Source organism: Diachasmimorpha longicaudata, chromosome 18 (genome assembly GCF_034640455.1).
Source record: "Diachasmimorpha longicaudata isolate KC_UGA_2023 chromosome 18, iyDiaLong2, whole genome shotgun sequence".
Classification (NCBI taxonomy): domain Eukaryota; kingdom Metazoa; phylum Arthropoda; class Insecta; order Hymenoptera; family Braconidae; genus Diachasmimorpha; species Diachasmimorpha longicaudata.
Window position 1 is genome coordinate 1,644,100 of NC_087242.1, and position 22,207 is coordinate 1,666,306.

Consider the following 22,207-nt stretch of genomic DNA (forward strand, 5'->3'; position numbering starts at 1 on the left):
ACTCACGTGTGATATAGAGAGAGAGAGAGAGAGAGAGAGAGAGAGAGAGAGAGAGAGAGAGAGAGAGAGAGAGAGAGAGAGAGAGAGAGAGATTTTCCGCGCTTTTGTTGGACTGCACATGTCATCACTATCTTCACTGTCTAGGTAATCATCAGTATATTTATCAACACATACGCGTACTCTTTTCTGGCGAAATTGAGGCTTTTGTCGTCCCTCATACGATTCGCGACCCGCGAGATATTTTTCAAGGGACTCTAAATCGTAACTTTCAAAGTTTTTAGGCATTTTTACTATTGCAATGCCTTTTAACGAATGGCAACAAACGCGTCACTCGATTTTACAAAAAAAAATCGGTATAGGAAGGTTCCATGGTAAGAGTGGGGGTACCGCGCAACATACAAAAACCGCGAAAGTGGGGCGCATGTGTGACGCCGCCGCCGCAGAACTCCCTGCGGTGGGGGGATAATGTGTGACGGTTATAGGTCTGTCATGCGTATGGTGGGGGATTCTGTCCCCTCCACTCTCATACGTAGCGCTATAAAACGCGGGTGCTCGCGGTGGATTTGATTCAGTCGTCCTGATTTCATCCATTCATTTTTTCAACATGGAAAGTACCCAACAAAAGGGATTCAGTGATGCTGAACAGCATGTGGTCTTGTCTCAAGTTATATCTTTGAATAGATCAGAGACAAAACAAATTCGTGTCGGCTTAAAAGTTACGTGTTTCGGTCAATTCGTCCCGGTTGTGCAATTTATGGGCGTACGCCCGAAACGCGCCATATTGTCAATGACACGAGAAGAATGGACCTTTTTTTTCAACGATTTGGATGCTGTAACCGATTACTTTGACCCTGAGAAGTTCCACCCAAAGATCAACCACAATCTACCTGCAAAGGAATTTGGGGCCATAAACGTGAAATTCCACCGCAGTTTTGAAAATCCCTGCGTGACCTTTGTTCGCAATGATGATGCAAATCCGACTCCCATAATGATGATGGGGCAGAGCATCATTACATTGAAAAACAAGGCTGCATGGATTAATCAGTGGCTGGATTTCTTGGAGACATTGCCTCTCAAGGAATATAAGGAATCGCTTGTACAATCAATTAAAGGAATTGCTATGAATTATATGGAATACAATAGAATGCCTGCCACGGAGGATCTTCATCATCGCATACGCGTAAATTTCGAGGAAATTTATCTCATGGCTCGCGATGATCTCCGACGTACAATACCCCACGAAAATCTGGGATATTTGTACCAATTATTTGGAGAATTATTCCATAATTGTTTTAGTTATTTAGATAAATTCGCGGGAGGGGCTTACAGAATGCCCTCATATTGAAAAAACCATGCACATATGATTTTATGTAAATGATTTGTAAAATGGAACCTACGATTTTATGAAATATAAAAAAAAAAGATAAAATTTAAACCCTATGTTGAATTATTTATGAAAAAACCCTCAACATCTTTTCAGGTATAAAAAAGACGGAAGGCAAAAAAAAAAACTTTTGAAAGGAAAAAACATGCAATAAAAGAGAGAGAAAAACATAGTCAAAAAAAAAAGGAGACATCGTTGAGAATTTTTCCAACGGTCTTCCATAGAAAGGGAAAATTTATTACCCTAAAAAACCTGTAAAAAAAGCATTCATTTACTGCGCCATTCATGCCAGGGCATTGCGCAATCCTCCATCTAAAAAAAATAATGGGCCAGTTTCCCTTAACACGTGAACGACATTCCATTGCATAACAATGGAATGCTTTCAGGCGTTTTGGGACCTGCTCGCATTCCTTCGCCACCCACCCACCACCCACTTCCTGTCAAACAAAAACATTCCTTTGGGGACCCTCACCCCAGGGGGCCCTAGAGCGGCGACGTCCTCCTCAAAGGACAATGGGGAAAACGTGTTCGGACACGTCTGGAAAAAGGGGGGAAGGGGGGCGATTCCTGGAAGAAAATTCGCCAATCGTGCCCACTTACTACTGTGGCTCATCGGCAGTTGCCGAAGATCTCGTTGTCAACGTTCTCAGGGGCCTTCTCGGAGTGGACACCGTACAAGGATCTGTTCCTCTCCATGGTGGTCGGGAGTTCGGCGCTAAGTACTGTGGAGAAGTTCCACTATCTGCTGACGTCTCTCACGGGTGAGCCTAAGCAGCTGATCTCCACCTTGCCCGTGACCGAGGACGCGTTCCTGCCAGCGTGGAACGCTCTCTTGGCTCGTTACGAGAACAAGAGGCGGCTCGTCTCTATCCAGCTGGGGAAGCTCCACGCGGCGCCGAGGGTCATTAACCGCACCGCCAGGGAGTACAACGTGCTTCTCAACTCCGTGGCTGAGGCGGTCACCGCGCTGGAGTCTCTGGGTCGTCCGGTGGAGCATTGGGACGATATGCTCGTCCACCTCGTTTCGACGCGGCTGGACGCCAAGATGCTGGAGGCCTAGGAGATTGAACTCGGCTCATCAACGGAGTTCCCCACGTACGCCGCTCTCAGGGAGTTCGTGCTCGGTAGGGCCTTGGCCAGGGAAACGATGGAGATGCACGCCTCGGAGCCGCCATCGACTGCGTCATCGAACCCTCACCAGGCTTCGAAGCCTCAGCCATCGAAGGGCCACCCCTCAAGTCAGACCGTGACGGTCTACGCTCCAGGCCAGCCTGCTCGGGTCTACAGTGCCTCGGCTGGTCCTACTTCGCAGCCTATGTCCGGGAAGGAGTCGGGGAGCCACTCGTCTCGAGCTGTGAAGCCTCAACCTCAGCCTCCGTCTCAAAGTTGGGCGGACATGTGCTTCCGGGCCTGTCCGATGTGCGAGGAGGAGCATTCGTTGGACAGGTGCTCCAAGTTCAAAGCTCTGTCTCCTACCGAGAGGAGATCATTCGTCGTTCTCAAACATCGATGCTTCAACTGCCTGGGGAAGCATAATAGGGAGAGTTGCCGGAGCCTCAACAAGACCTGCGTTGTGTGTCGGCAGAATCACCACTCGATGATTCACATCAATCGTCCTCAGCCAACACCTCAAGGATCCTCCCAGTCTCGTGACAGCCAGCAGGCTGTTAAGACAATGCAGAAGCCTCAGCCCGGCCCATCCATACAGTCCACTGCCTCTAGGCCTGACATGTCTCCACAGTGACATGCGATACCAGCGCCTACGCCAGAGTCGTCGCCGCGCCATGACCTCTCTCTACGGCCGGCTCTGGCGAGTGATGCTCCGTTTGTAGCCGCGATCAATCGCGAAGTCTCTCCACAGCCCAGACCAGGTGTGATTCTCGCCACAGCCCTAGCCTCGCTAGTCTTGAGGGACGGCGCTTCTCACGAGGTTAGGATGCTGCTGGATACTGGTTCTGAGCTGTCGTTCGCTACAAGGGAGCTAGTCAAGAAGCTCAGCTTGCCGATTTCTCCAGCTGTGCTACCGGTCGTTGGTATCAGTGGTTCGACCTCTGCCTCTAATGGGTTCTCTCAATTCTCTGTCAAGTCTCTGCACTCCAGCAAGCAGATTCTTGTCAAGGCCTACGTTCTCGATAGCCTCACGTCGTCGTTGCCGTCGTTCTCTGCCTCTCAACCTCAGCATTGGAAGCATCTCCGAGGGTTGCAGCTAGCGGATCCACACTATCTGACGTCAAGACCTGTCGATCTTCACATTGGCGCAGATTTCTTTGGATCGATAGTGGAGCCGCAGATTATCAAGGGGCCATCCGATTCTCCTATTGCGATGCTGACTCTCTTCGGGTGGGTGGTGCTCGGGCCCACCTCTGCAGTGACGTCGGCGGCGAGCTCGCATCACGTCTCTGTCAGCAACGAGGAACTTAGCGAGCTTCTCACCTCGTTCTGGCAGCAGGAGGAGGTATCTGCGGCGGAAGGCAAAGACGTCGCTCTCACGAGGGAAGAGGCAGAGTGTGAAGAGTTCTTCCAGCGCACCCATACCCGGGATCGCTCGGGGCGCTATATTGTGCGTCTGCCTCTCGTTCGCTCTCCCGCAGAGCTCGGGGATTCTCTAGGCCGCGCGAAGGCGTGCCTCGCGAGCCTGCTTAGGAGGTTGGAAAAGAATCAAGGATCTCTGCAGCTGTATAGTGAATTTCTCAAGGAGTACGAAGAGTTGGGGCACATGGTATGTGTTCCAGCTATGCCTGTCTCAACCGACTCTCGGATCTTGGACCGTCAACCTGGCGAGATGACCTTGGCACATGGGGCTTCGGCCTCAGGAGGGTTGAGGGTCTCCGAGGGCGGGTGGTCATATCAGGATTCCGGTCAGAGTTCGTCTAAGAGGCAATCTCGCTCTTCTGCTCCTACGTTCTACTTCCCTGATCATTGCGTCCTCCGGGAAAGTAGTGAAACTACGAAGCTGAGGGTAGTATTCAATGGTTCCAGTAAGAGTAGCTCCGGAGTGTCTCTCAACGACATCCAGCATACTGGGGCCAAGCTGCAGCGCAACATCTCTGATGTACTGCTCTGGTCTCGACAGAGCAGGTACATCTTTATGACGGACATCACGAAGATGTTCCGTCAGATCAAGGTGCATCGGGAGGACTGGCCTCTCCAACAGATTTTGTGGCGTGATTCTCGGGGCCACATCTGCACCTATCAGCTCACCACCGTCACCTACGGGACCAAGTCTGCTCCATTTCTCGCCTGTAGGGTTCTCGACCAGCTGGTCAAGGACGAAGGGCATCGGTTCCCTCTAGCCGTTCCCCCCTTGAGCAGCGGAAGATATATGGACGACATCTGTGGTGGAGCTGACGAGGAGGACGATCTCCACTTCGTAGCTCAGCAAGTGGCGGAGCTCTGCTGGGCTGGCGGATTCCCTCTAGCGAAGTGGCACTCGAACAGTCCGTCTCTACTTCGTGCTCTGACACCGGGAGGCTTCCCTCAGAGTCCGAAGCCGCTAGAGGACTCTACCACGAAGATTCTCGGCTTGAAGTGGGATCCAAGCGACGACCGGTTGAGGTTCTCTATCCAGCTCTCAGTCGGCGTGAAGCCATCGAAGAGGATTGTGCTGTCGGAGATTGCGCAGCTCTTCGACCCTCTAGGGCTGCTCTCACCGGTGGTGATACGTGCCAAGGCTTTTCTGCAGCAACTGTGGCTGGAGAAATTGGACTGGGACGAGGAGTTGCCGGTGCACCTGGTCCAGAAGTGGGTTCGGTTCCGAGAAGAACTGGCCCAGGTGGATCAACTCTCGATCCCGCAGTGGATGGGATATAAGAAGGATTCTCGGGTGGAAATCCATGGCTTCTCGGATGCGTCTCTACTAGCGATGTCGGCGGTGGTCTATTTGAAGGTGACAAGTGAGGATGGTGTCAGCATCTCCTTAGCTGTCGCTAAGACGAAGGTAGCTCCTCTCAAGAAGCTCACCATCCCGCGTCTGGAGCTCAACGCCGCGGTCATCCTAGCTAAGCTCACAAGGTACGTGATTGATCAGCTCAACCTTGGTACTGTCCTGGTGCACTTATGGACGGACTCAGCTGTTGCTCTGGCGTGGATTTGTGCTCATCCTTCCAGGTGGAAGGAGTATGTCCACAATAGAGTAGCCGTGATCCAGGAGCTTGTGCAAGAAGCCAATTGGAGGTCCGTCAGTGGGAAGGAGAATCCGGCTGATTGTGCATCTAGGGGCATCTCGGTGGCTCAACTTAATGGCCGTCATCTGTGGTGGACGAGCCCAAAATGGCTACGGAAGGAGGCGTCTCAGTGGCCAAGTGGAAGAGCAACGTTGGACCCGTCTACGGATTTAGAGGAGAAGCCGGGGTTGACTTTAGCCGCTTCGTTCGGAAGATCGAGTCTCTGGGATCTCTGTTCGCGGTATTCCTCTCTCTACAAGTTGCTGAGGATCACAGCAATTTGCCAAACGGTTGTGGGGAATATGCTGGGGAAGCTGGAAAGGAGGAGGGGCATCATCGTTCCAGCAGTGTTCAGCCCTGGAAGCATGGAGGCAGCTCGGCTTTATTGGGTCAAGGCGACTCAAGCCTATCATCTCCAAGCCGAGTGTGACATCATCTCTCACGGATTGCAGTTGAAGAAGTCTCATCCGTTGACCAAGCTCAGGGCCTTCCTTGATCAACAAGGAGTTCTCAGAGTCGGCGGGCGGTTGAAGTTCTCTACTCTAGGGCCAGAGAGTAGGCATCAGGCCATCATCCCTCAAGGCTCTGTGCTCGCCGAGCTCATCATAAGGGACTCTCATCAGCGGACGCTGCACGGTGGGACTCAACTCACCTTGGCACATCTCCGGAGGTCTTACTGCATTATTGGAGGTCGTCTACCAGTAAGATCCTTCATCCTCAAGTGCGTGGAGTGCGCACGTCATCGGGGGATCCGCGCTCAGCAGCTGATGGGTCAGCTTCCAGTGGCAAGCTTGTTGGCGGATCGTGCCTTCTCTAACACTGGTGTGGACTATGCCGGACCAGTGTCGATCAAGACCTGGAGGGGACGTGGTCACAAGACCCAGAAGGGTTGGTTAGTGATTTTCGTGTGCATGGCCACGTCCGCTCTCCATCTGGAAGCTATCACGGACTACACCGCGGATGGTTTCATCGCCGCCTATCGGAGGTTCGTGAGTCGTCGGGGATACTGCAGACACTTGTACAGTGACTGTGGCACCAACTTCATCGGGGCGGATAAGGAGCTGAAGAAGTTGTTCTCCGCTGGCGCTAAGGAGTTCCAGCATCTCTCTGCAGTATGCCTCAAGGATGGAACGTGTTGGTCGTTCAATCCCCCTGGAGCCCCTCATTTCGGGGGAAAATGGGAAGCAGCGGTCAAATCGGTAAAGTACCATCTCGCTCGAACGGTTCGAGATACGGCTCTCACGTTCGAGGAGCTCTCTACGCTGCTGTCCCAGATTGAAGCCGTTCTCAACTCCAGGCCTCTACAACCGCTCTCGGAAGATCCTGACGATGTGTCCTGCCTCACCCCGGGGCACTTCCTCATTGGAGAAGCTCCAATAGCTCCTCCGGAGCCCTCACTGGAACACCTCAACGTTGGACGACTCTCTAGATGGCAACTGATCTAGCAGAGGCTGCAGTTCTTCTGGAAGCAATGGTCTACAGGGTATCTGCAGCAGCTCCAGTCCATCTCCAAGTGGCATCACCCGTCCAACGAGATCAAAGTCGGCAGCCTGGTTCTTCTCTACGACGAGCGGTTCCCGCCAGCGAAGTGGCCTCTTGCTCGGGTCACAGCTCTACATCCTGGAAGGGACGGTCTCTCCAGAGTTGTGACCATCAGGACCGCGTCGACGACGTTGACCAGGCCGATCTCCAAGCTGGTTCTGCTACCGATCTCTACCAGCTGAGAGCTGGTCCCTACCGGCTTCATTAATGTTTGCTTAAGTGTTCCAGGTCTCTGCAAACGGTCTCTACTCCTCCTGTGTCAGCAACGGGGTTCCTGACGGGGGGGAGAATGTTGAGGCGACGGCCTCATGTGGCGAAGGGTGGCAGCACCTCCTGGGCGAGGTCTGCCTGACCGGCCGCGCTGGTATCCAGGTGCCTGATTGCACCTGGGGCGCTGCCCTAATCACCGTTTCCGATGATTTATCTGGAGCGTTCGATTTTGTTCTCGAACGTTCCATATTTCCGTTGGAATTCTCTCGACCCTTCCGGGGGTCACTTCTCAACGTGCTCTCATGGTGATCTATCGCTACGGTACATCTCTGTCGCCAAAGTTGTCTCTACCGCGCTCAATATTTAACTGTTCGCTCGCGGCTTATGTGCAACGCACATAATTATAATTTGGACAGTTTTTGTGAACAACTCGACATTGACGTGAAAATAAATAAGTTTTTCTGAGTGACAAATAGTGCGTCTCGTGTCACCGTTTATTCTCCCCCGTTAACCCGCATCCCCCTCTCTGCCGGTTTTATGTCTGCTCTCGCCGGAACACATATCTAGGACAATTTGGCTGGCGCCATTGGATTCGTGAGACGATTTCCGATCTTTCTTGGGGTCCGGGAATTTTCTAAAGTCGATTTTTTCGTTTTTCGCGTTTTTCTCGGCTCCTGGGCCTCCTAGAGCCAAACGGGCCCGGATTGTGACTCAGATCGTTTTTCGCCCATATCTTTGGAAATATCATAGCTAGGACAATTTGGCTGGCGCCATTGGATTCGTGAGACGATTCCCGATTTTTCTAGGGGTCCCGGAATTGTCCACAGTCTATTTTTTCGTTTTTCGCGTTTTTCTCGGCTCCCGGGCCTCCTAGAGCCAAACGGGCCCGGATTTGGACTCAGATCGTTTTTCATCCATATCTTTGAAAATATTATAGCTAGGACAATTTGGCTGGTGCCATTGGATTCGTGAGACGATTTCCGATCTTTCTAGGGGTCCAGGAATTTTCTAAAGTCCATTTTTTCGTTTTTCGCGTTTTTCTCGGCTCCTGGGCCTCCTACAGCAAAACGGGCCCGGATTTGGGATCACACCGTTTTTCGCCCATATTTTTGGAAATATCATAGCTAGGACAATTTGGCTGGCCCCATTGGATTCGTGAGACGATTTCCGATTTTTCTAGGGGTCCGTGAATTTTCTAAAGTCGATTTTTTCCTTTTTCGCGTTTTTCTCAGCTCCTGGGCCTCCTAGAGCAAAACGGGCCCTGATTTGGTATCACACCGTTTTTCGTGCGATTCTTCTGCGCATGCGCAACAGTCCGACTCCCCTGCGCCTACGCGTCAGTCGGATTCTTCTGCGCATGCGCATCAGTTCGATTGCTCTCCGCCTGCACATCAGTTCCACTCCTCTGCGCATGCGCATCAGTCCGACTCCCCTGCGCCTGCACAGCAGTCCGATTCTTCTGCGCATGCGATTCAGTCCGATCCTCCTGCTCCTGCGCATCAGTCCGACTCCCCTGCGCCAACGCATCAGTCGGATTCTTCTGCGCATGCACATCAGTTCGATTGCTCTCCGCCTGCACATCAGTCCAACTCCTATGGCTCCTAGAGCAAAAAGGGCCTCGATTTGGGATCACACCGTTTTTCGTCAGTCAGTCCGATTCTTCTGCGCATGCGCATCAGTCCGACGCCCCTGCGCCTACGCGTCAGTCGGATTCTTCTGCGCATGCGCATCAGTTCGATTGCTCTCCGCCTGCACATCAGTCCAACTCCTATGGCTCCTAGAGCAAAAAAGGCCCGGATTTGGGATCACACCGTTTTCCGTCGATATCTTTGGAAATATCATAGCTAGGACAATTTGGCTGGTGCCATTGGATTCGTGAGACGATTTCCGATTTTTCTAGGGGTCCGGGAATTTTCTAAAGTCGATTTTTTCGTTTTTCGCGTTCTTCTCGGCTCCTGGGCCTCCTAGAGCAAAAGGCGCCCGGATTTAGACTCAGACCGTTTTTCGCCCATATCTTTGGAAATATCATAGCTAGGACAATTTGGCTGGCGCCATTGGATTCGTGAGACGATTCCCGATTTTTCTAGAGGTCCCGGAATTGTCCGCAGTCTATCTTTTCGTTTTTCGCGTTTATCTCGACTCCTGGGCCTCCTAGAGCCAAACGGGCCCGGATTTGGGATCACACCGTTTTTCGCCCATATCTTTGAGAATATCATAGCTAGGACAATTTGGCTGGCGCCATTGGATTCGTGAGACGATTTCCGATTTTTCGAGGGGTCCGGGAATTTTCTAAAGTCGATTTTTTAGTGTTTCGCGTTTTTCTCGGCTCCTGGGCCTCCTACAGCAAAACGGGCCCTGATTTGGGATCACACCGTTTTTGGCCCATATCTTTGGAAATATCATAGCTAAGACAATTTGGCAGGCCCCATTGGATTCGTGAGACCATTTCCGATTTTTCTGGGGGTCCGGGAATTTTCTAAAGTCGATTTTTTCGTTTTTCGCGTTTTTCTCGGCTCCTGGGCCTCCTAGAGAAAAACGGGCCCTGATTTGGGATCACACCGTTTTTGGCCCATATCTTTGGAAATATCATAGCTAAGACAATTTGGCAGGCCCCATTGGATTCGTGAGACGATTGCCGATTTTTCTAGGGGTCCGGGAATTGTCCACAGACTATTTTTGAGTTTTTCGCGATTATCTCGGCTCCTGGGCCTCCTAGAGCCAAACGGGCCCGGATTTGGTATCACACCGTTTTTCGCCCATATCCTTGAGAATATCATAGCTAGGACAATTTGGCTGGCGCCATTGGATTCGTGAGACGATTTCCGATTTTTCGAGGGGTCCGGGAATTTTCTAAAGGCGATTTTTTCGTTTTTCGCGTTTTTCTCGGCTCCTGGGCCTCCTAGAGCAAAAAGGGCCAAGATTTGGGATCACACCGTTTTCCGTCAGTCAGTCCGATCCTCCTGCTCCTGCACATCAGTCCGATTGCTCCCCGCCTGCGCATCAGTTCCACTCCTCTGCCCATCAGTCGGACTCCCCTGCGCCTGCGCATCAGTCCGACTCCCCTGCGCCTGCGCATCAGTCCGACTCCCCTGCGCCTGCGCAGCAGTCCGATTCTTCTGCGCATGTGCCTCAGTCCGATTCTTCTGCGCATGCGCATCAGTCCGACTCCCCTGCGCCTGCTCGTCAGTCCGACTCCTCTGCGCCTGCGCATCAGTTCGATGCCTCTGCACGTGTGCATCAGTCCGATTTCTGCGCACTTGCACGTCAGTCCGATTCTTCTGCGCATGCGCCTCAGTCCGATACTCTTGCTCCTGCGCATCAGTCCGATTCTTCTGCGCATGCGCATCTGTCCGACTCCCCTGCGCCTGCGCATCAGTCCGACTCCCATGCGCCTGCGCATCAGTTCGATTGCTGTCCGCCTGCACATCAGTCCAACTCCTATGGCTCCTAGAGCAAAAAAGGCCCGGATTTGGGATCACACGGTTTTTCGCCCATATCTTTGGAAATATCATAGCTGGAACACTTTGGCTAGCGCTATTGGATTCGTGAGACGATTTCCGATATTTATAGGAGGCCCGGATTTTTCTAAAATCGATTTTTTCGTTTTTCCTGTTTTTCTCAGCTCCTATCGCTCCTAGGGCAAAAAGGGTCTGGATTTTGGAGCCCACCTTTTTACTTCCATATCTTTAGAAACATACTAGCCAGCCGTCGAAGCGCATCAGTCCGTTCCTCCTGCTCCTTCGCATCAGTCCGATTCTTCTGCGCATGTGCCTCAGTCCGATTCTTCTGCGCATGCGCATCAGTCCGACTCCCCTGCGCCTGCGCGTCAGTTCGATTCTGCGGCGCCTGTGCATCAGTCCCACTCCTCAGCCCCTGCACGTTAGCGTTGGCGGTGGCTTTGAGTAGTTCCCAGCTGTTTCAATGCCCCAGCTGTTTTAGCCAGTCGCAATCTTCCTGACAAGCAGAGTCTGGCTAATTGATCTCGCTGTACCGCTGAGATGCTGGCTGGAATCCGCACCTCCGCAGTTGTCAATCGCGTTCCTCCTTCTGGTGATTGGCTCGACTGCAAGGAGATATTTCGATCCTTCGTCTTGGATGAGCTGTGCTAATATATGTCCAGCGAGAAATGGAGCCGAACGAGTTCTGTACGTGACCATTGTGAGTTGGTACGTGGATATCTCTCCAGTTGAGTCCGTCTATAGTATTTGTCGGAGTGGCCAATTATCCTCATGCACACCTATTTCGCGGAATATCTTCATGATGTCCGTCATGAAAATGAGTTTGTGGTTGCGAGAGTAAAGCAGCAAATCCGAGATGTCCTTTTGAAGTTTTGCTCCTGTGTGCATGAGGTCGTTTAATGACTGATCTGAGCCTGAGCTACGTGAGTCAGTGAAACCTACCCTGAGCTTGGTCGTCTCCCTGCGTGCCTTGAGCACCCCATGGTGTGGGAAGAAGCCTCAACCTTCCTGAAGCCGGAGCTTTATGTGCTAAGGTCATCTCGGCGGTCGTACAAGCTCCAATGAGCTGGCTTGAGATTCGGCGCATGTGACCAAGATCCTCGTATTTTAGGAGGATTTCTCTGTAGAGCTGTCTATACGATTCGTTCTTTGAGAATTTTTGATGGAGTCGATGCGGGCATGCAAGAGCAGACGATCGAGTATCTCGAAGCCATGATGCTGAAGATTTCAGAGGTAGCCGCACGATGTAGCGGCCTGAGGAGTCCCTTGTGTGAGTCAGGCTGAAGTGTGCTTCACACTGAGCTTCTTCCTCGGAGAGTGAAGCTGGAGATGCTTCAGGAACCTCCTCCTGCACCCAAAACTTGGTGAGGAAATTGTTGAGTTCATCATTGGTTGTTGCCAAATGAGTATTGGCCTGGAGCAAAGATTCGGTTCCACCAGTCGGTCCGAAGACGATCTAGCCAAGTCGGGTAAGCTGATCGGACGGTGAGCTAGCCCCAGCTTATCTGATGTCTGGGAGAATGAGTTGTCCATATACACCAGCACCGAAAATCACGTCAATGGGCGCTGGAGTGATGAAATCGGGATCAGCGAGTTCTAATCCTTTCAAGTGATCCCATTTGCCATATTCCGATGAAAGCGTCGATAATGACGACGTGAGTACCTTGAGGACATAAGCCTCAATTTCGAGCTGAAAGAGAGGGCAAGTGGACTGTATAGTGAGTACTACTTTACCTAGTACTGGCCCAGATGCCGTCTCTCGTATGCCGGAGATGGTGAGAGAAGTCGGTTGTCTTGCCAACCGAAGCTGTCGGTCGTAATGATTGGAGATGAGTGAGACTTCTGATTCAAGGTCGATGAGTAGGCGAATTTGATGGGGTGTTTGGCCTGGACGTAGCAGGAATGCACGACTGGTGGCCAAGAGTTCTCCTCGTCGAAGATCCTGAGCAAGAGTTGATGGTTGAGCTGAGCAGGCGACGGCATTCTGAGGCTCATCACTTCATTCTGCTGTAGTGCTATAGCATTGAACAGCGCCATCTGGGTGAGTGAGGTGATCCGGAGCTGTGGCTAAGTGTGTTTCTGTTGGCCGGTAATGCAGAGTTCTGACGCAGGGTCGAGCGTTGATGGATGAGCACCCTTGCGTGGTTGACCACGCTTCTGGAAAGTTCGAGCGTAGCGAAGGATGAGTACCACTGCGGGCGACCCCGAACGTGAATCCTGGCTCACGTGTTCGCCGAAACTTCCGCGTTCCTCACGTGGCACAAAAAACCACTAATTTTCACTGCACTTTTCACATCCGGCTCGAAGGACCAAATATTTGTTGAGTTGCCTGGTTTGTGAGGGTGAGTGAATGAGGAGATCGGATGAGTGTGGCGAGAATCGGCGAGGAGGGAATGAGGGGGCCGGCACAAAACGCAGTACAAAATTCACATCCGAGTTGAGCGGTACTAGAGTCACTTTATTATAAAATATATAACCTAATTCTATTAGACAAAAAAATGAGCGGTCACTGAGTTGAGTTTTGAGTTAATCTGAATGGGTTACACGTGAGTTCTGATGAGTTAAACCGAATGAGTTACACCTGAGTTATAATGTGTGAGTTTTTCTTTAACGCAGAGTGATCACCCGTGATCTTCACTTGTCGGGTCTAAACGATGAGAAAGAGTTATAGAGTGGAGTCACGGGGGAGAATTGGCCTAATTGTTGCCACATGACCATTCCTATTGGTTTGAGGGCGTGTTTCCGGAGTTGAGGTCTCCAGGAAGTGCGCCCCCATTAGGAAAATATGCCGAAAATCCTCCTGGCAACAGTGATTTGTTTTGGACCAGGGGTCGAGCGGTCAGAGCTTGTCGAGCGCGGGGGAAGGGAGGACCCGGAATTTAGTCGGATTCCCAACAAGTACATATTGTCGTAGATCGATGAAGCTGCGTGCAATAGCTTCGTCTCGTCGCAGCACACAACTACAATTCGCGAAGTTTACCTTGGCACGATTTGGTATCGAGCAAAAGTCTATTGTACGTACGTGTTTTTTCGACGCCATGGCAATCACTTTTTTTTTACTGCACCTAGACAAAATCGGGCATCATCTTTGTGTTCAGCACGTTGAATAACGCAGACAACTGATACAACATCGTTTTCGTCGCCACCATAGCTCACGAAAAACCCAATCATAGAATTTGATATTCGGTTCCGATATGATGGCATATAACTTGATTACACATTGTCGTAAGTAGTATGTGGACACGATTGGCGAATTTATTCCGCGAATTCCCCCCCTTCCCCCCTTTTTGCAGAAGTGTCCGAACAGGTTTTCTCTTTGTGGGCATGTTCTTGGAGGATGACATCGAGGGTCTGGGGGCGCCTTGGCGTGAGGGTCCCCAAAAAAATGTTTTTGAAGTGAAACTTCTTATGGGAGGGTTTTGAAATCTCGATCGGCAACCTTTTTGGTGACGCTCGCTCTAACGTAGTAAGTAAGAGTGAGAGGGCTCCGGGAATCGAGCGAGAGTGAGACGGACTACCTTACGTCTCGTCTATCGGGCGAGAGTGAGAGGCCTTCGTGTATCGTGCGAGAATGAGACGGAAGACTTTCTGTCTTTCATGTCATTCTCTGCGTTCAGGCGGCGTCGCGATCGCGGAAAACAGCTGTTGGTTTCTAACACAGTGATCATAAGCAACGTATTTTGTTTTTGTGCGTGTCTTCATTACTTAAATCGAGAGTTTTGTGCAAATATGCCGAAGTCGGGTGCAGAAAGGACAAAAACGTGGCGGGAGAAAAAACGGGCGAGTGAAGGAATTGATCAGAATAGAAAACGGAAAAAAAGTAGAACTGAAATTGAACGAGATAGCAGGGAACGGAGGCAAACGCGTGCTAACCTCTTACGTGACAGTGTGGACGATAGTGTAAATAATCCAGAGAATGAACTATTAGCAACGACTTCGACTCATCCTCCTCCTGATTGTGATGTATATAGTGGTGATCGATTACAATATTCAGACTTTAATAAGTTTAAAACTGCACATAAGAACTTTCACCGTGATTTTATAAATAATCCATTCGGTTTTACGTGTTGTGTATGTGATAGATTATGGTTTAAAAATGACTTGAAGACTCTATCCGTTGAAAATGAAATTCGTATTCAACAAAAATTTCCAGAATTCAGAAGTAATAATGAGCTGGTATGCACCAGCTGTCGCCAGGCTTTGAGGAGAGACAAAATTCCAACATTGTCGAAATTGAATGGCTTCGTATATCCCCCGATCCCTGCACATCTTCCGAAGTTAGATTTAGTGTCCGAGAGACTCATTTCTCCTAGAATTCCATTTATGCAAATTCGCAGATTGCGTCATGTGCATGGACAATTCGGAATTTTGGGGCAGGTGATCAATGTTCCAGTGGATGTCAATACAATGGTCAATCACTTGCCCAGGAACATTGACGACGAGTACTGTGTTTACGTTCATATCAAGAGAAAAAAAATTCATCGATCAAGCTACTTGACAGGTTTAATAAACAAGAGAAATATTAAAATATGGCTAAGATGCTTAGTACCGAGTCCATTGTATCAACTGTACGACATCAAAGTTGATGAATCTTTCTTTAATGAGGATTGTGTCGTTCATCAGATACCTATAGATGAACTGAGTGAAGACATCCCCATGGAGGAGAGCCTGTTCGCTCAGCAACACACATTACTCTGGAATGACGATAAATATTTGAGGATTGCTCCTGGAGAAATGAATGTCCCGCACAGTCTATTATTATTGTATCTTGAAAAAAGTATAATTATTATGATGAATAAATTAATATTTACTATCAAGAAGTGTTTGACACGTGATTAAAATGATTCCTCTCCCTCTAAACATAGAAAATTAAATAATCCTAACCGATCCAATCATTCAATTTCACTTCTATCGCGTGTCTTCATGACACACCATTTTTTTTTGTTCTACAGGAAGTGGGCAGTAAGGGACGCGGGAGGCCTGAAACATGCTTAAAATCTTTCCATTTTTGTGCATTGGAATGTCGGTTTGTGGAACGTGTTTTTTTATCTAAAGATCTAAAATGTTTTTCCTTCCGTTTTTTTTTCTTATATCTGAAACGATATCGCGGGTTTTTTCATAAATAATTAAACACAGGGTTTACATTTTATCTTTTTTATAATTCCTAAAAATAATAGCATACATTTATCAAATTTACGAATCTTTCTCTAGATTAAAACAATATACAAAATCATATGTCTATGGTTTTTTCAGTATGAGGGTCCTCTGTCAGCCCCTCCGGCGAATTGATCCAAATAATTGAAGCAATTCTGGAATAATTCTCCAACCAATTGGTACAAATATCCGAGATTTTCCTGGGGTATTGTACGTCAAAGATCGTTGTGAGCCATGAGATACATCACCTCGAAGTTTTCCCGTCTGCGACGATAAAGATCCTCCGTGGCAGGCATTCAATTGTATTTCATATAATTCATGGCAACGCCTGTAATTGATCGTACAAGCGATTCCTTATATTCTTTGAGAGGCAATGTCTCCAAGAAATCCAGCCACTGATTAATCCACGAAGCCTTGTTTTTCAATGTTATGATGCTCTGACCCATCATCATTATGAGAGTCTGATCAGCATCATCATTGCGAACAAAGGTCACGTAGGGATTTTCAAAACTATGGTGGAATTTCACTTTTATGGCCCCAAATTCCTTCGCAGGTACATTGTGGTTGATCTTGGGATGACATTTTTCAGGGACAAAGTAGTCTATTACAGCATCCAGATCGTTGAAAAAAGACTCCATTCTTTTCGTGTCATTGACAATATTGTGCGTTTCGGGCGTACGACCATAAATTATACAACCGGAACGAATTGACCGAAATACGTAACTTATAAAACGACACGAATTTGCCTTGTCTCTGATCTATTTAAAGATATGACTTGGGACAGTACCACACGCTGTTCAGCATCACTGAATGCCTTTTGTTTGTTGCTCTCCATGTTGAAAAAATGAATGGATTAAATCGGGACGACTGAATAAAATCCACCGCGAGCAGTCGCGTTTTATAGTACTACGTATGAGAGTGAAGAGACAGAATCCCCCACTATGCACAAGACAGACCTATAACCGTCACACATTATTCCCCACCGTAGAGAGTTCTGCGGCGGCGGCGTCACACATACGCCCCCACTTTTACGGTTCTCGTATGTTGCGCGTTACCCCCACTCTTACCATGCATCCTCCTATACCGATTTTTTTTTAATTCGAGTGACGCCTTTGTTGTTATTCGTTAAAAGACATTACAACAGTAAAAATGTCTAAAAACTTCGAAAGTTTCGATTTAGAGTACTTAAAAAAATATCTCGCGGATCGCAAATCGTATGAGCGACGACAAAAGCCTCAATGTCATCAGAAAAGAGTACGCGTATGTGTTGATAAATATACGGATAGGGATGACAAAGACGGTGAAGATAGTGATGACATATGCATTCCATCAAAAGCGCGGAAAATCGCAATAGGGTCAGGATTGGAATGTGAAGTGGACGATTTCCTTGTTGATCCTTCTTGCATATGTAAATGTAAATTTCTTGGTGGAACATGGAATAAAATCCATATCAGATATCGTAAGGATAAATTACACTGTCAAGACAAACGGGTGCATAGACATGTGTACGACTTGTAAATTATGTTACAATGAAGAACCTGCAGAATCTAATAAAGAAATCGAATCAAATTTTCAAATGAGATATAATCGTCCATCACTGAGAAACATTGCAATCGCGAATTTATTAAATGAAAAGAAATATGTGAAAAATGACCAAACTATGGTCGTGATTACCAAAGCAATTTTGCACAATAGTGATTATTCAAAATCTCGCGGTCAAAATGTGAATGACCACAACCAATCAGCTCTGACCACCGTAACGAGAGGTCATGATCGTTTTCGAGGCCGCTACGGTGGTCAGTACATCATCGCAGATTAACAGGTGCGGATGCGTCATCCAGATCTCACGGAAATTTAACCGGAAATCAATCGGCAATTGAACTAATTAAATCGGGGGTATCATCCGGACACTCAGCCTTACAGTCCACTAAGTAATTAAATATCTAACAGTTTTATTCTCGGAGTGCTAAACAGAGTATATATTTATAAAATAAATTAGGCCAATCACCAAAACCACGTGTGGAAAATTATCTACCTTCCCGAACTTCCCCACTCACCATCCCATCCGGCCCATCCATCATCACGGAACATCATTAATTAAACAGTGATGGTCTATTACATAAAATGTCGAAATCAATGGGTTTTTTCGACTGCATACAAAAAATAAGATTATGTAAGGCAAGCGTGGGAAAAACACTCCACTTATGTCAATTGTTTAGGGAGTGTGAGGAAGAATATTATCTCCCTACGGGGGAGGAGACATTGGTCCACAAGAAAGGAAATAGACCAATCATTGATCTTTCCTTTCAGTAGGCAACGAATGCAAACCAGGTGGGGTGAACAAAAAAGGAAAACTCGAGCATCCTTCTTTATAAAGTGTTCAAAGCACCCCCCCCCCCCCACTAAGGTCAAATTTTCAAAAAAGCGTGGTCAACATAGCCCCTCCTCTAAACTAGGGATGCATCAAGGAACCCAATGAGATCATTTTCACTGCATGTCCGTTTTTCGCGTCAAAATGACATCAAGTCAAGTGAACTCATCTCCACAACTCAGTTATCAACCAGGTTATCAGCCTGGAAGTTTTAAACCCAAAAAATCTAAATATTGTGGAAACAACGCGAATAAAAATGGAATTAAGATAATTAGTGATCGTATAGTGCAACATAACAGTGATAAGAGATTTTTCACGATCTTGTACACCCATAGTGTCAGCACCATAATATTTTCTATCAGGTATAGGACCTATGTAGTTTTGATTGTGTTTTGTTTTGAAAAAATGTGGAAAATAGCCTTTCGCTATATTCCCCCATCAAAAAGCTTTCGGCAAACTAGCGAGAGCTGTGTGAAAATAATTTAAACTATCTATAAATTTATTTTCCCCAAAATCTCTCGATTACAATCGTCACACACTATTTTATCAACAATCGTAGAGTCGCACGGAGCATTCTTCAAATACCTATCACAAGTCTTATCACACACATGTCCTTGCGTAGTGTAAGGTTTGTTACAATGCTCGCAATAATATTTCACGCCAAAGAAAGAAGGTAAATTTTGGATTGGCTCATAGTGGTTATATGCTGGATAATACACGATCGGTAAGGTATCTCGGACGGGCATCTTTCTGCTAATCAATTCAGATGTACCATCGTAGACTACAGGGTAATTTTTCCGTTTCTCATGAGGGAATAAACGTTGATAAGGCATCCTTCTTCAGCCTAGTATCGCTGATATTGGACAACTTCCTGTAGGCCACAGCCCTCGTGAGGAGCAATGACTCTTGCCATTCGCGTTAGTCTTTTGGCCTCCTCACGTTGCATTCTTCCCTTGCATTGCCGTATGGCTTGCCATACCTCGTGTATCTTGGCCTTATCCGCTCTGGTTTTCAATTTTTTGGCATGTGCTTTGGCCACAACAAGTGATCGGGCTAGACACAAGCCATCTTCATTCGAAATGTGAAGAATACATTTTCTACTAAGCCCTCTTTTCATGTCGTTTTCAAGAAAACCTTGACCAACCGGGGCATCAGCCACGTGAAGTTTGATCCAAAACGTATTGGCACATCCGAAACCGCTCTGCGCGATAGAGCCTATTAGATCCCATAAATCTTGAAGCTAATATCCCTTGATCGCACGTGGACTTATCCAGGCATTGTCGCTTTGCATATTTGCAAAATTAAATGTAAGGCACATTTAATTCATACCGTGTCCTCCAGCTTCAATAATTTTATTGTAGACATCGCGAAAAGGTTCTTCAACCCAGTCGGCAGGGTCACGACCTTCAGGTAAAGGGTTGATTGCAAACTCCATCACATGTGTGTCGAGTTTGAAATGTGGAAGTCTCTGGCGTGACCGTCGTATTGACCTTAAGGCCGATGATAGATTTTCAATCTCTTCTTTGTGGCCATTTCGTTGATCTGAAATTGAGTTTAGTGTTTATCAATGAAAAAAAAATGCCTAAAATTTTTATTTACTGACCTGCCCTCTGATAATTAATTAAATATTAGAAGAAAGGTCACAAGAGTTACTTTGAGTATTACAGGATGATGGATGACTCAACTCTCCGATTGAGTTTTTCTTCTCTTCAACTTTTTGGAGGTCTGGTTTAGTATTTATGGCACGACCTGCCTTGGAAACCGCATGTCGATGGAGTTTCCCTTTTTGCACTATTTTTTCAATGGATTTTTTCCCATATCTGTTATTTCTCCCTACGCGATCACTCATTATTTTTATTCCATTTTAATTGCGTTTGCAGAATATTTAGATTTTTTCGCTTTAAAAGTTCCAGACTGATAACCAGGTTTGGAAGATGAGCTCACTCGACTTGATGAGGAGGGGGTAAGTTTCCCACGCTTTTGAAAATTTAACCTTGGTGGGAATGCTTTGATTAACCTATGAGGACGGATGCTCGAGTTTTCTTTTTTTTCCACCCCATCTGGTTTGCATTTGTTGCCTATTGAGAGGAAAGATCAGTGATTGGTCCATTTTCTTTCTTGTAGACCAAAGTCTCCTGCCCCGCAGGGAGATAATATTCTTCCTCACACTCCCTAAAGAATTGAAACCAGTAGAGTTTTTCCACCACATTTGCTTAACCTAATCTTGTTTTTTGTATCCAGTCGCGAAAAGTTTCTGACTTCTACATTTTATATAATAAAACATCACTATTATACAAAATGGCTTTGGTCACCACGGACAAACTTTTTCATTTTTCGCATATTTCCTTTAATTTAATAAATTTGCGATTGCAATACTCCTCAGTGATAGAGCATTATATATCATTTGAAAATTTGATTCGATTTCCTCATAGATTCAGCAGGTTCTTCACTATGACCAACTTAAAAAGTCGTCCACATATCCATAATGCCCTCGTCTTGACAGTGTAATTTATCCTTGCAATACCTGATATGTATTTCATTCCCTCTTTCACGATTAAGCCTATGTTTACATATACAATAAGCATCAACAAGTAAATCTTTCACTTCCCATTCCAATCATGACTCTGTCGCGATCTTCCGATTTTTTTCTGGAATGTGTGTCTCATCACTATCTGTATGGTTATCAGCACATACGTGTGCTCTTTTCTGAGGAAATCGATGCTTTTGTCGTCCCTCATACAATTTGCGATCAGGGAGATATTTTTTGAGTAGCTCTAAATCGCGACCTCTCAACTTTTTTGCCATATTTACCGTTGCAATCTCTTCTAACGATTGACAGCAAACGCATCACTAGAATTTTCAAAAAAATGGGTATCACAGGTTGCATGATAAGAGTGGTGGTAACGCGCAACATATGAAATCCGCGGAAGTGGGGGTATGTGGGACGCCGCTGCAGCAGATCTCCCTACAGTGAGGATAATGTGTGACGATCATAGGCCTGTTATGTGCATAGTCAGGGGATTCTGCGCCCCACTCTCATACGTAGCGCTATAAAACTTGACTGTTCGCGGTGTATTTCATTCAGTCGGCCCGATTTCATGCATTCGTTTATTGAATATGTCGAGTATGAACCCACAGGGAATCCGTGGTGCTGAATAGCAAAGGGTACTATCCCACGTCATATTTCTGAATAGATCGGAGATGAAGCAAATTCGTGTCGGTTTACGAGTTGCGTACTTCGGTCACTTCGTCCCGGTTGTACAATTTATGGCGCAACGCCCGAAACGAGTAATACTATCAATGTCACCAGCAGAACGGGGCCTTTTTATCAGCGATCCGGATGCTGTCACAGACTACTTGGACCCTGAGAAGTCTCATCCGAAGTTTATCCATAATGTCCCCGCAAAGGAATTGGGAGCGATAAAAGTGAAATACCTTCGCTGCTTCGAAAGTCGCCGCTCGCCATGATAATACTAATCAGATTCGTAATGATGATGAGATAGAGTATCACACAATGGAAAAACAGGTCTACATGGATTGATCAATCGATCAATTTCTTGAAGCGATTATCTCTCAAGAAAGAATGTAAAGAATCTCTTGTACGATAAATTATAACCGTTGCTATGTCTTATATCGAATACAATAGAATCCCAGTTACTGCAGATATCCATCATCACATATGTGGAAATTTCGAAGAGATGTATCTCATCGTTCGCGATGACCTTCGGCGTACAATGCCCCACGAAAATCTGGGATATTTGTACCAATTATTTGGAGAATTATTTCTTAATTGCTTCGATCCTTTGGATAAGTTCACGAGAGGGGCTTACAGAATGCCTTCATATTGAGAAAATATATAATACCAAACACAGATGATATTGTAATTATTTCAAAATTGAAAAACGTGTAAAATTGAAAAAATGTA

General features: G+C 47.2%; 4 protein-coding genes across 4 annotated transcripts; 3 read left to right on the forward strand and 1 right to left on the reverse strand.

The window, feature by feature from the left end:
* Window positions 1-1,204: 1,204 nt before the first annotated feature.
* On the forward strand, window positions 1,205-2,444 carry LOC135170772 (uncharacterized). Its single transcript, XM_064136830.1, has 2 exons — window positions 1,205-1,226; window positions 1,933-2,444. Exons 1-2 carry the CDS (start codon window positions 1,205-1,207, stop codon window positions 2,442-2,444), a joined length of 534 nt encoding a protein of 177 aa, XP_063992900.1.
* An 87-nt stretch (window positions 2,445-2,531) lies between these two features.
* Window positions 2,532-3,128, forward strand: LOC135170773 (uncharacterized). The gene has a single exon (XM_064136831.1). It carries the CDS (start codon window positions 2,532-2,534, stop codon window positions 3,126-3,128), a length of 597 nt encoding a protein of 198 aa, XP_063992901.1.
* Window position 3,129: 1 nt separating this feature from the next.
* LOC135170775 (uncharacterized) lies at window positions 3,130-6,992 on the forward strand. Its single transcript, XM_064136832.1, has 2 exons — window positions 3,130-3,198; window positions 3,246-6,992. The coding sequence occupies exons 1-2, from the start codon at window positions 3,130-3,132 to the stop codon at window positions 6,990-6,992; spliced, it is 3,816 nt and encodes a 1,271-aa protein (XP_063992902.1).
* A 4,503-nt stretch (window positions 6,993-11,495) lies between these two features.
* Window positions 11,496-12,794, reverse strand: LOC135170776 (uncharacterized). The gene is made up of 4 exons (XM_064136833.1): window positions 12,525-12,794; window positions 12,295-12,447; window positions 11,700-12,213; window positions 11,496-11,635 (listed from the first exon to the last, which is right to left on the reverse strand). Exons 1-4 carry the CDS (start codon window positions 12,792-12,794, stop codon window positions 11,496-11,498), a joined length of 1,077 nt encoding a protein of 358 aa, XP_063992903.1.
* Window positions 12,795-22,207: the final 9,413 nt, after the last annotated feature.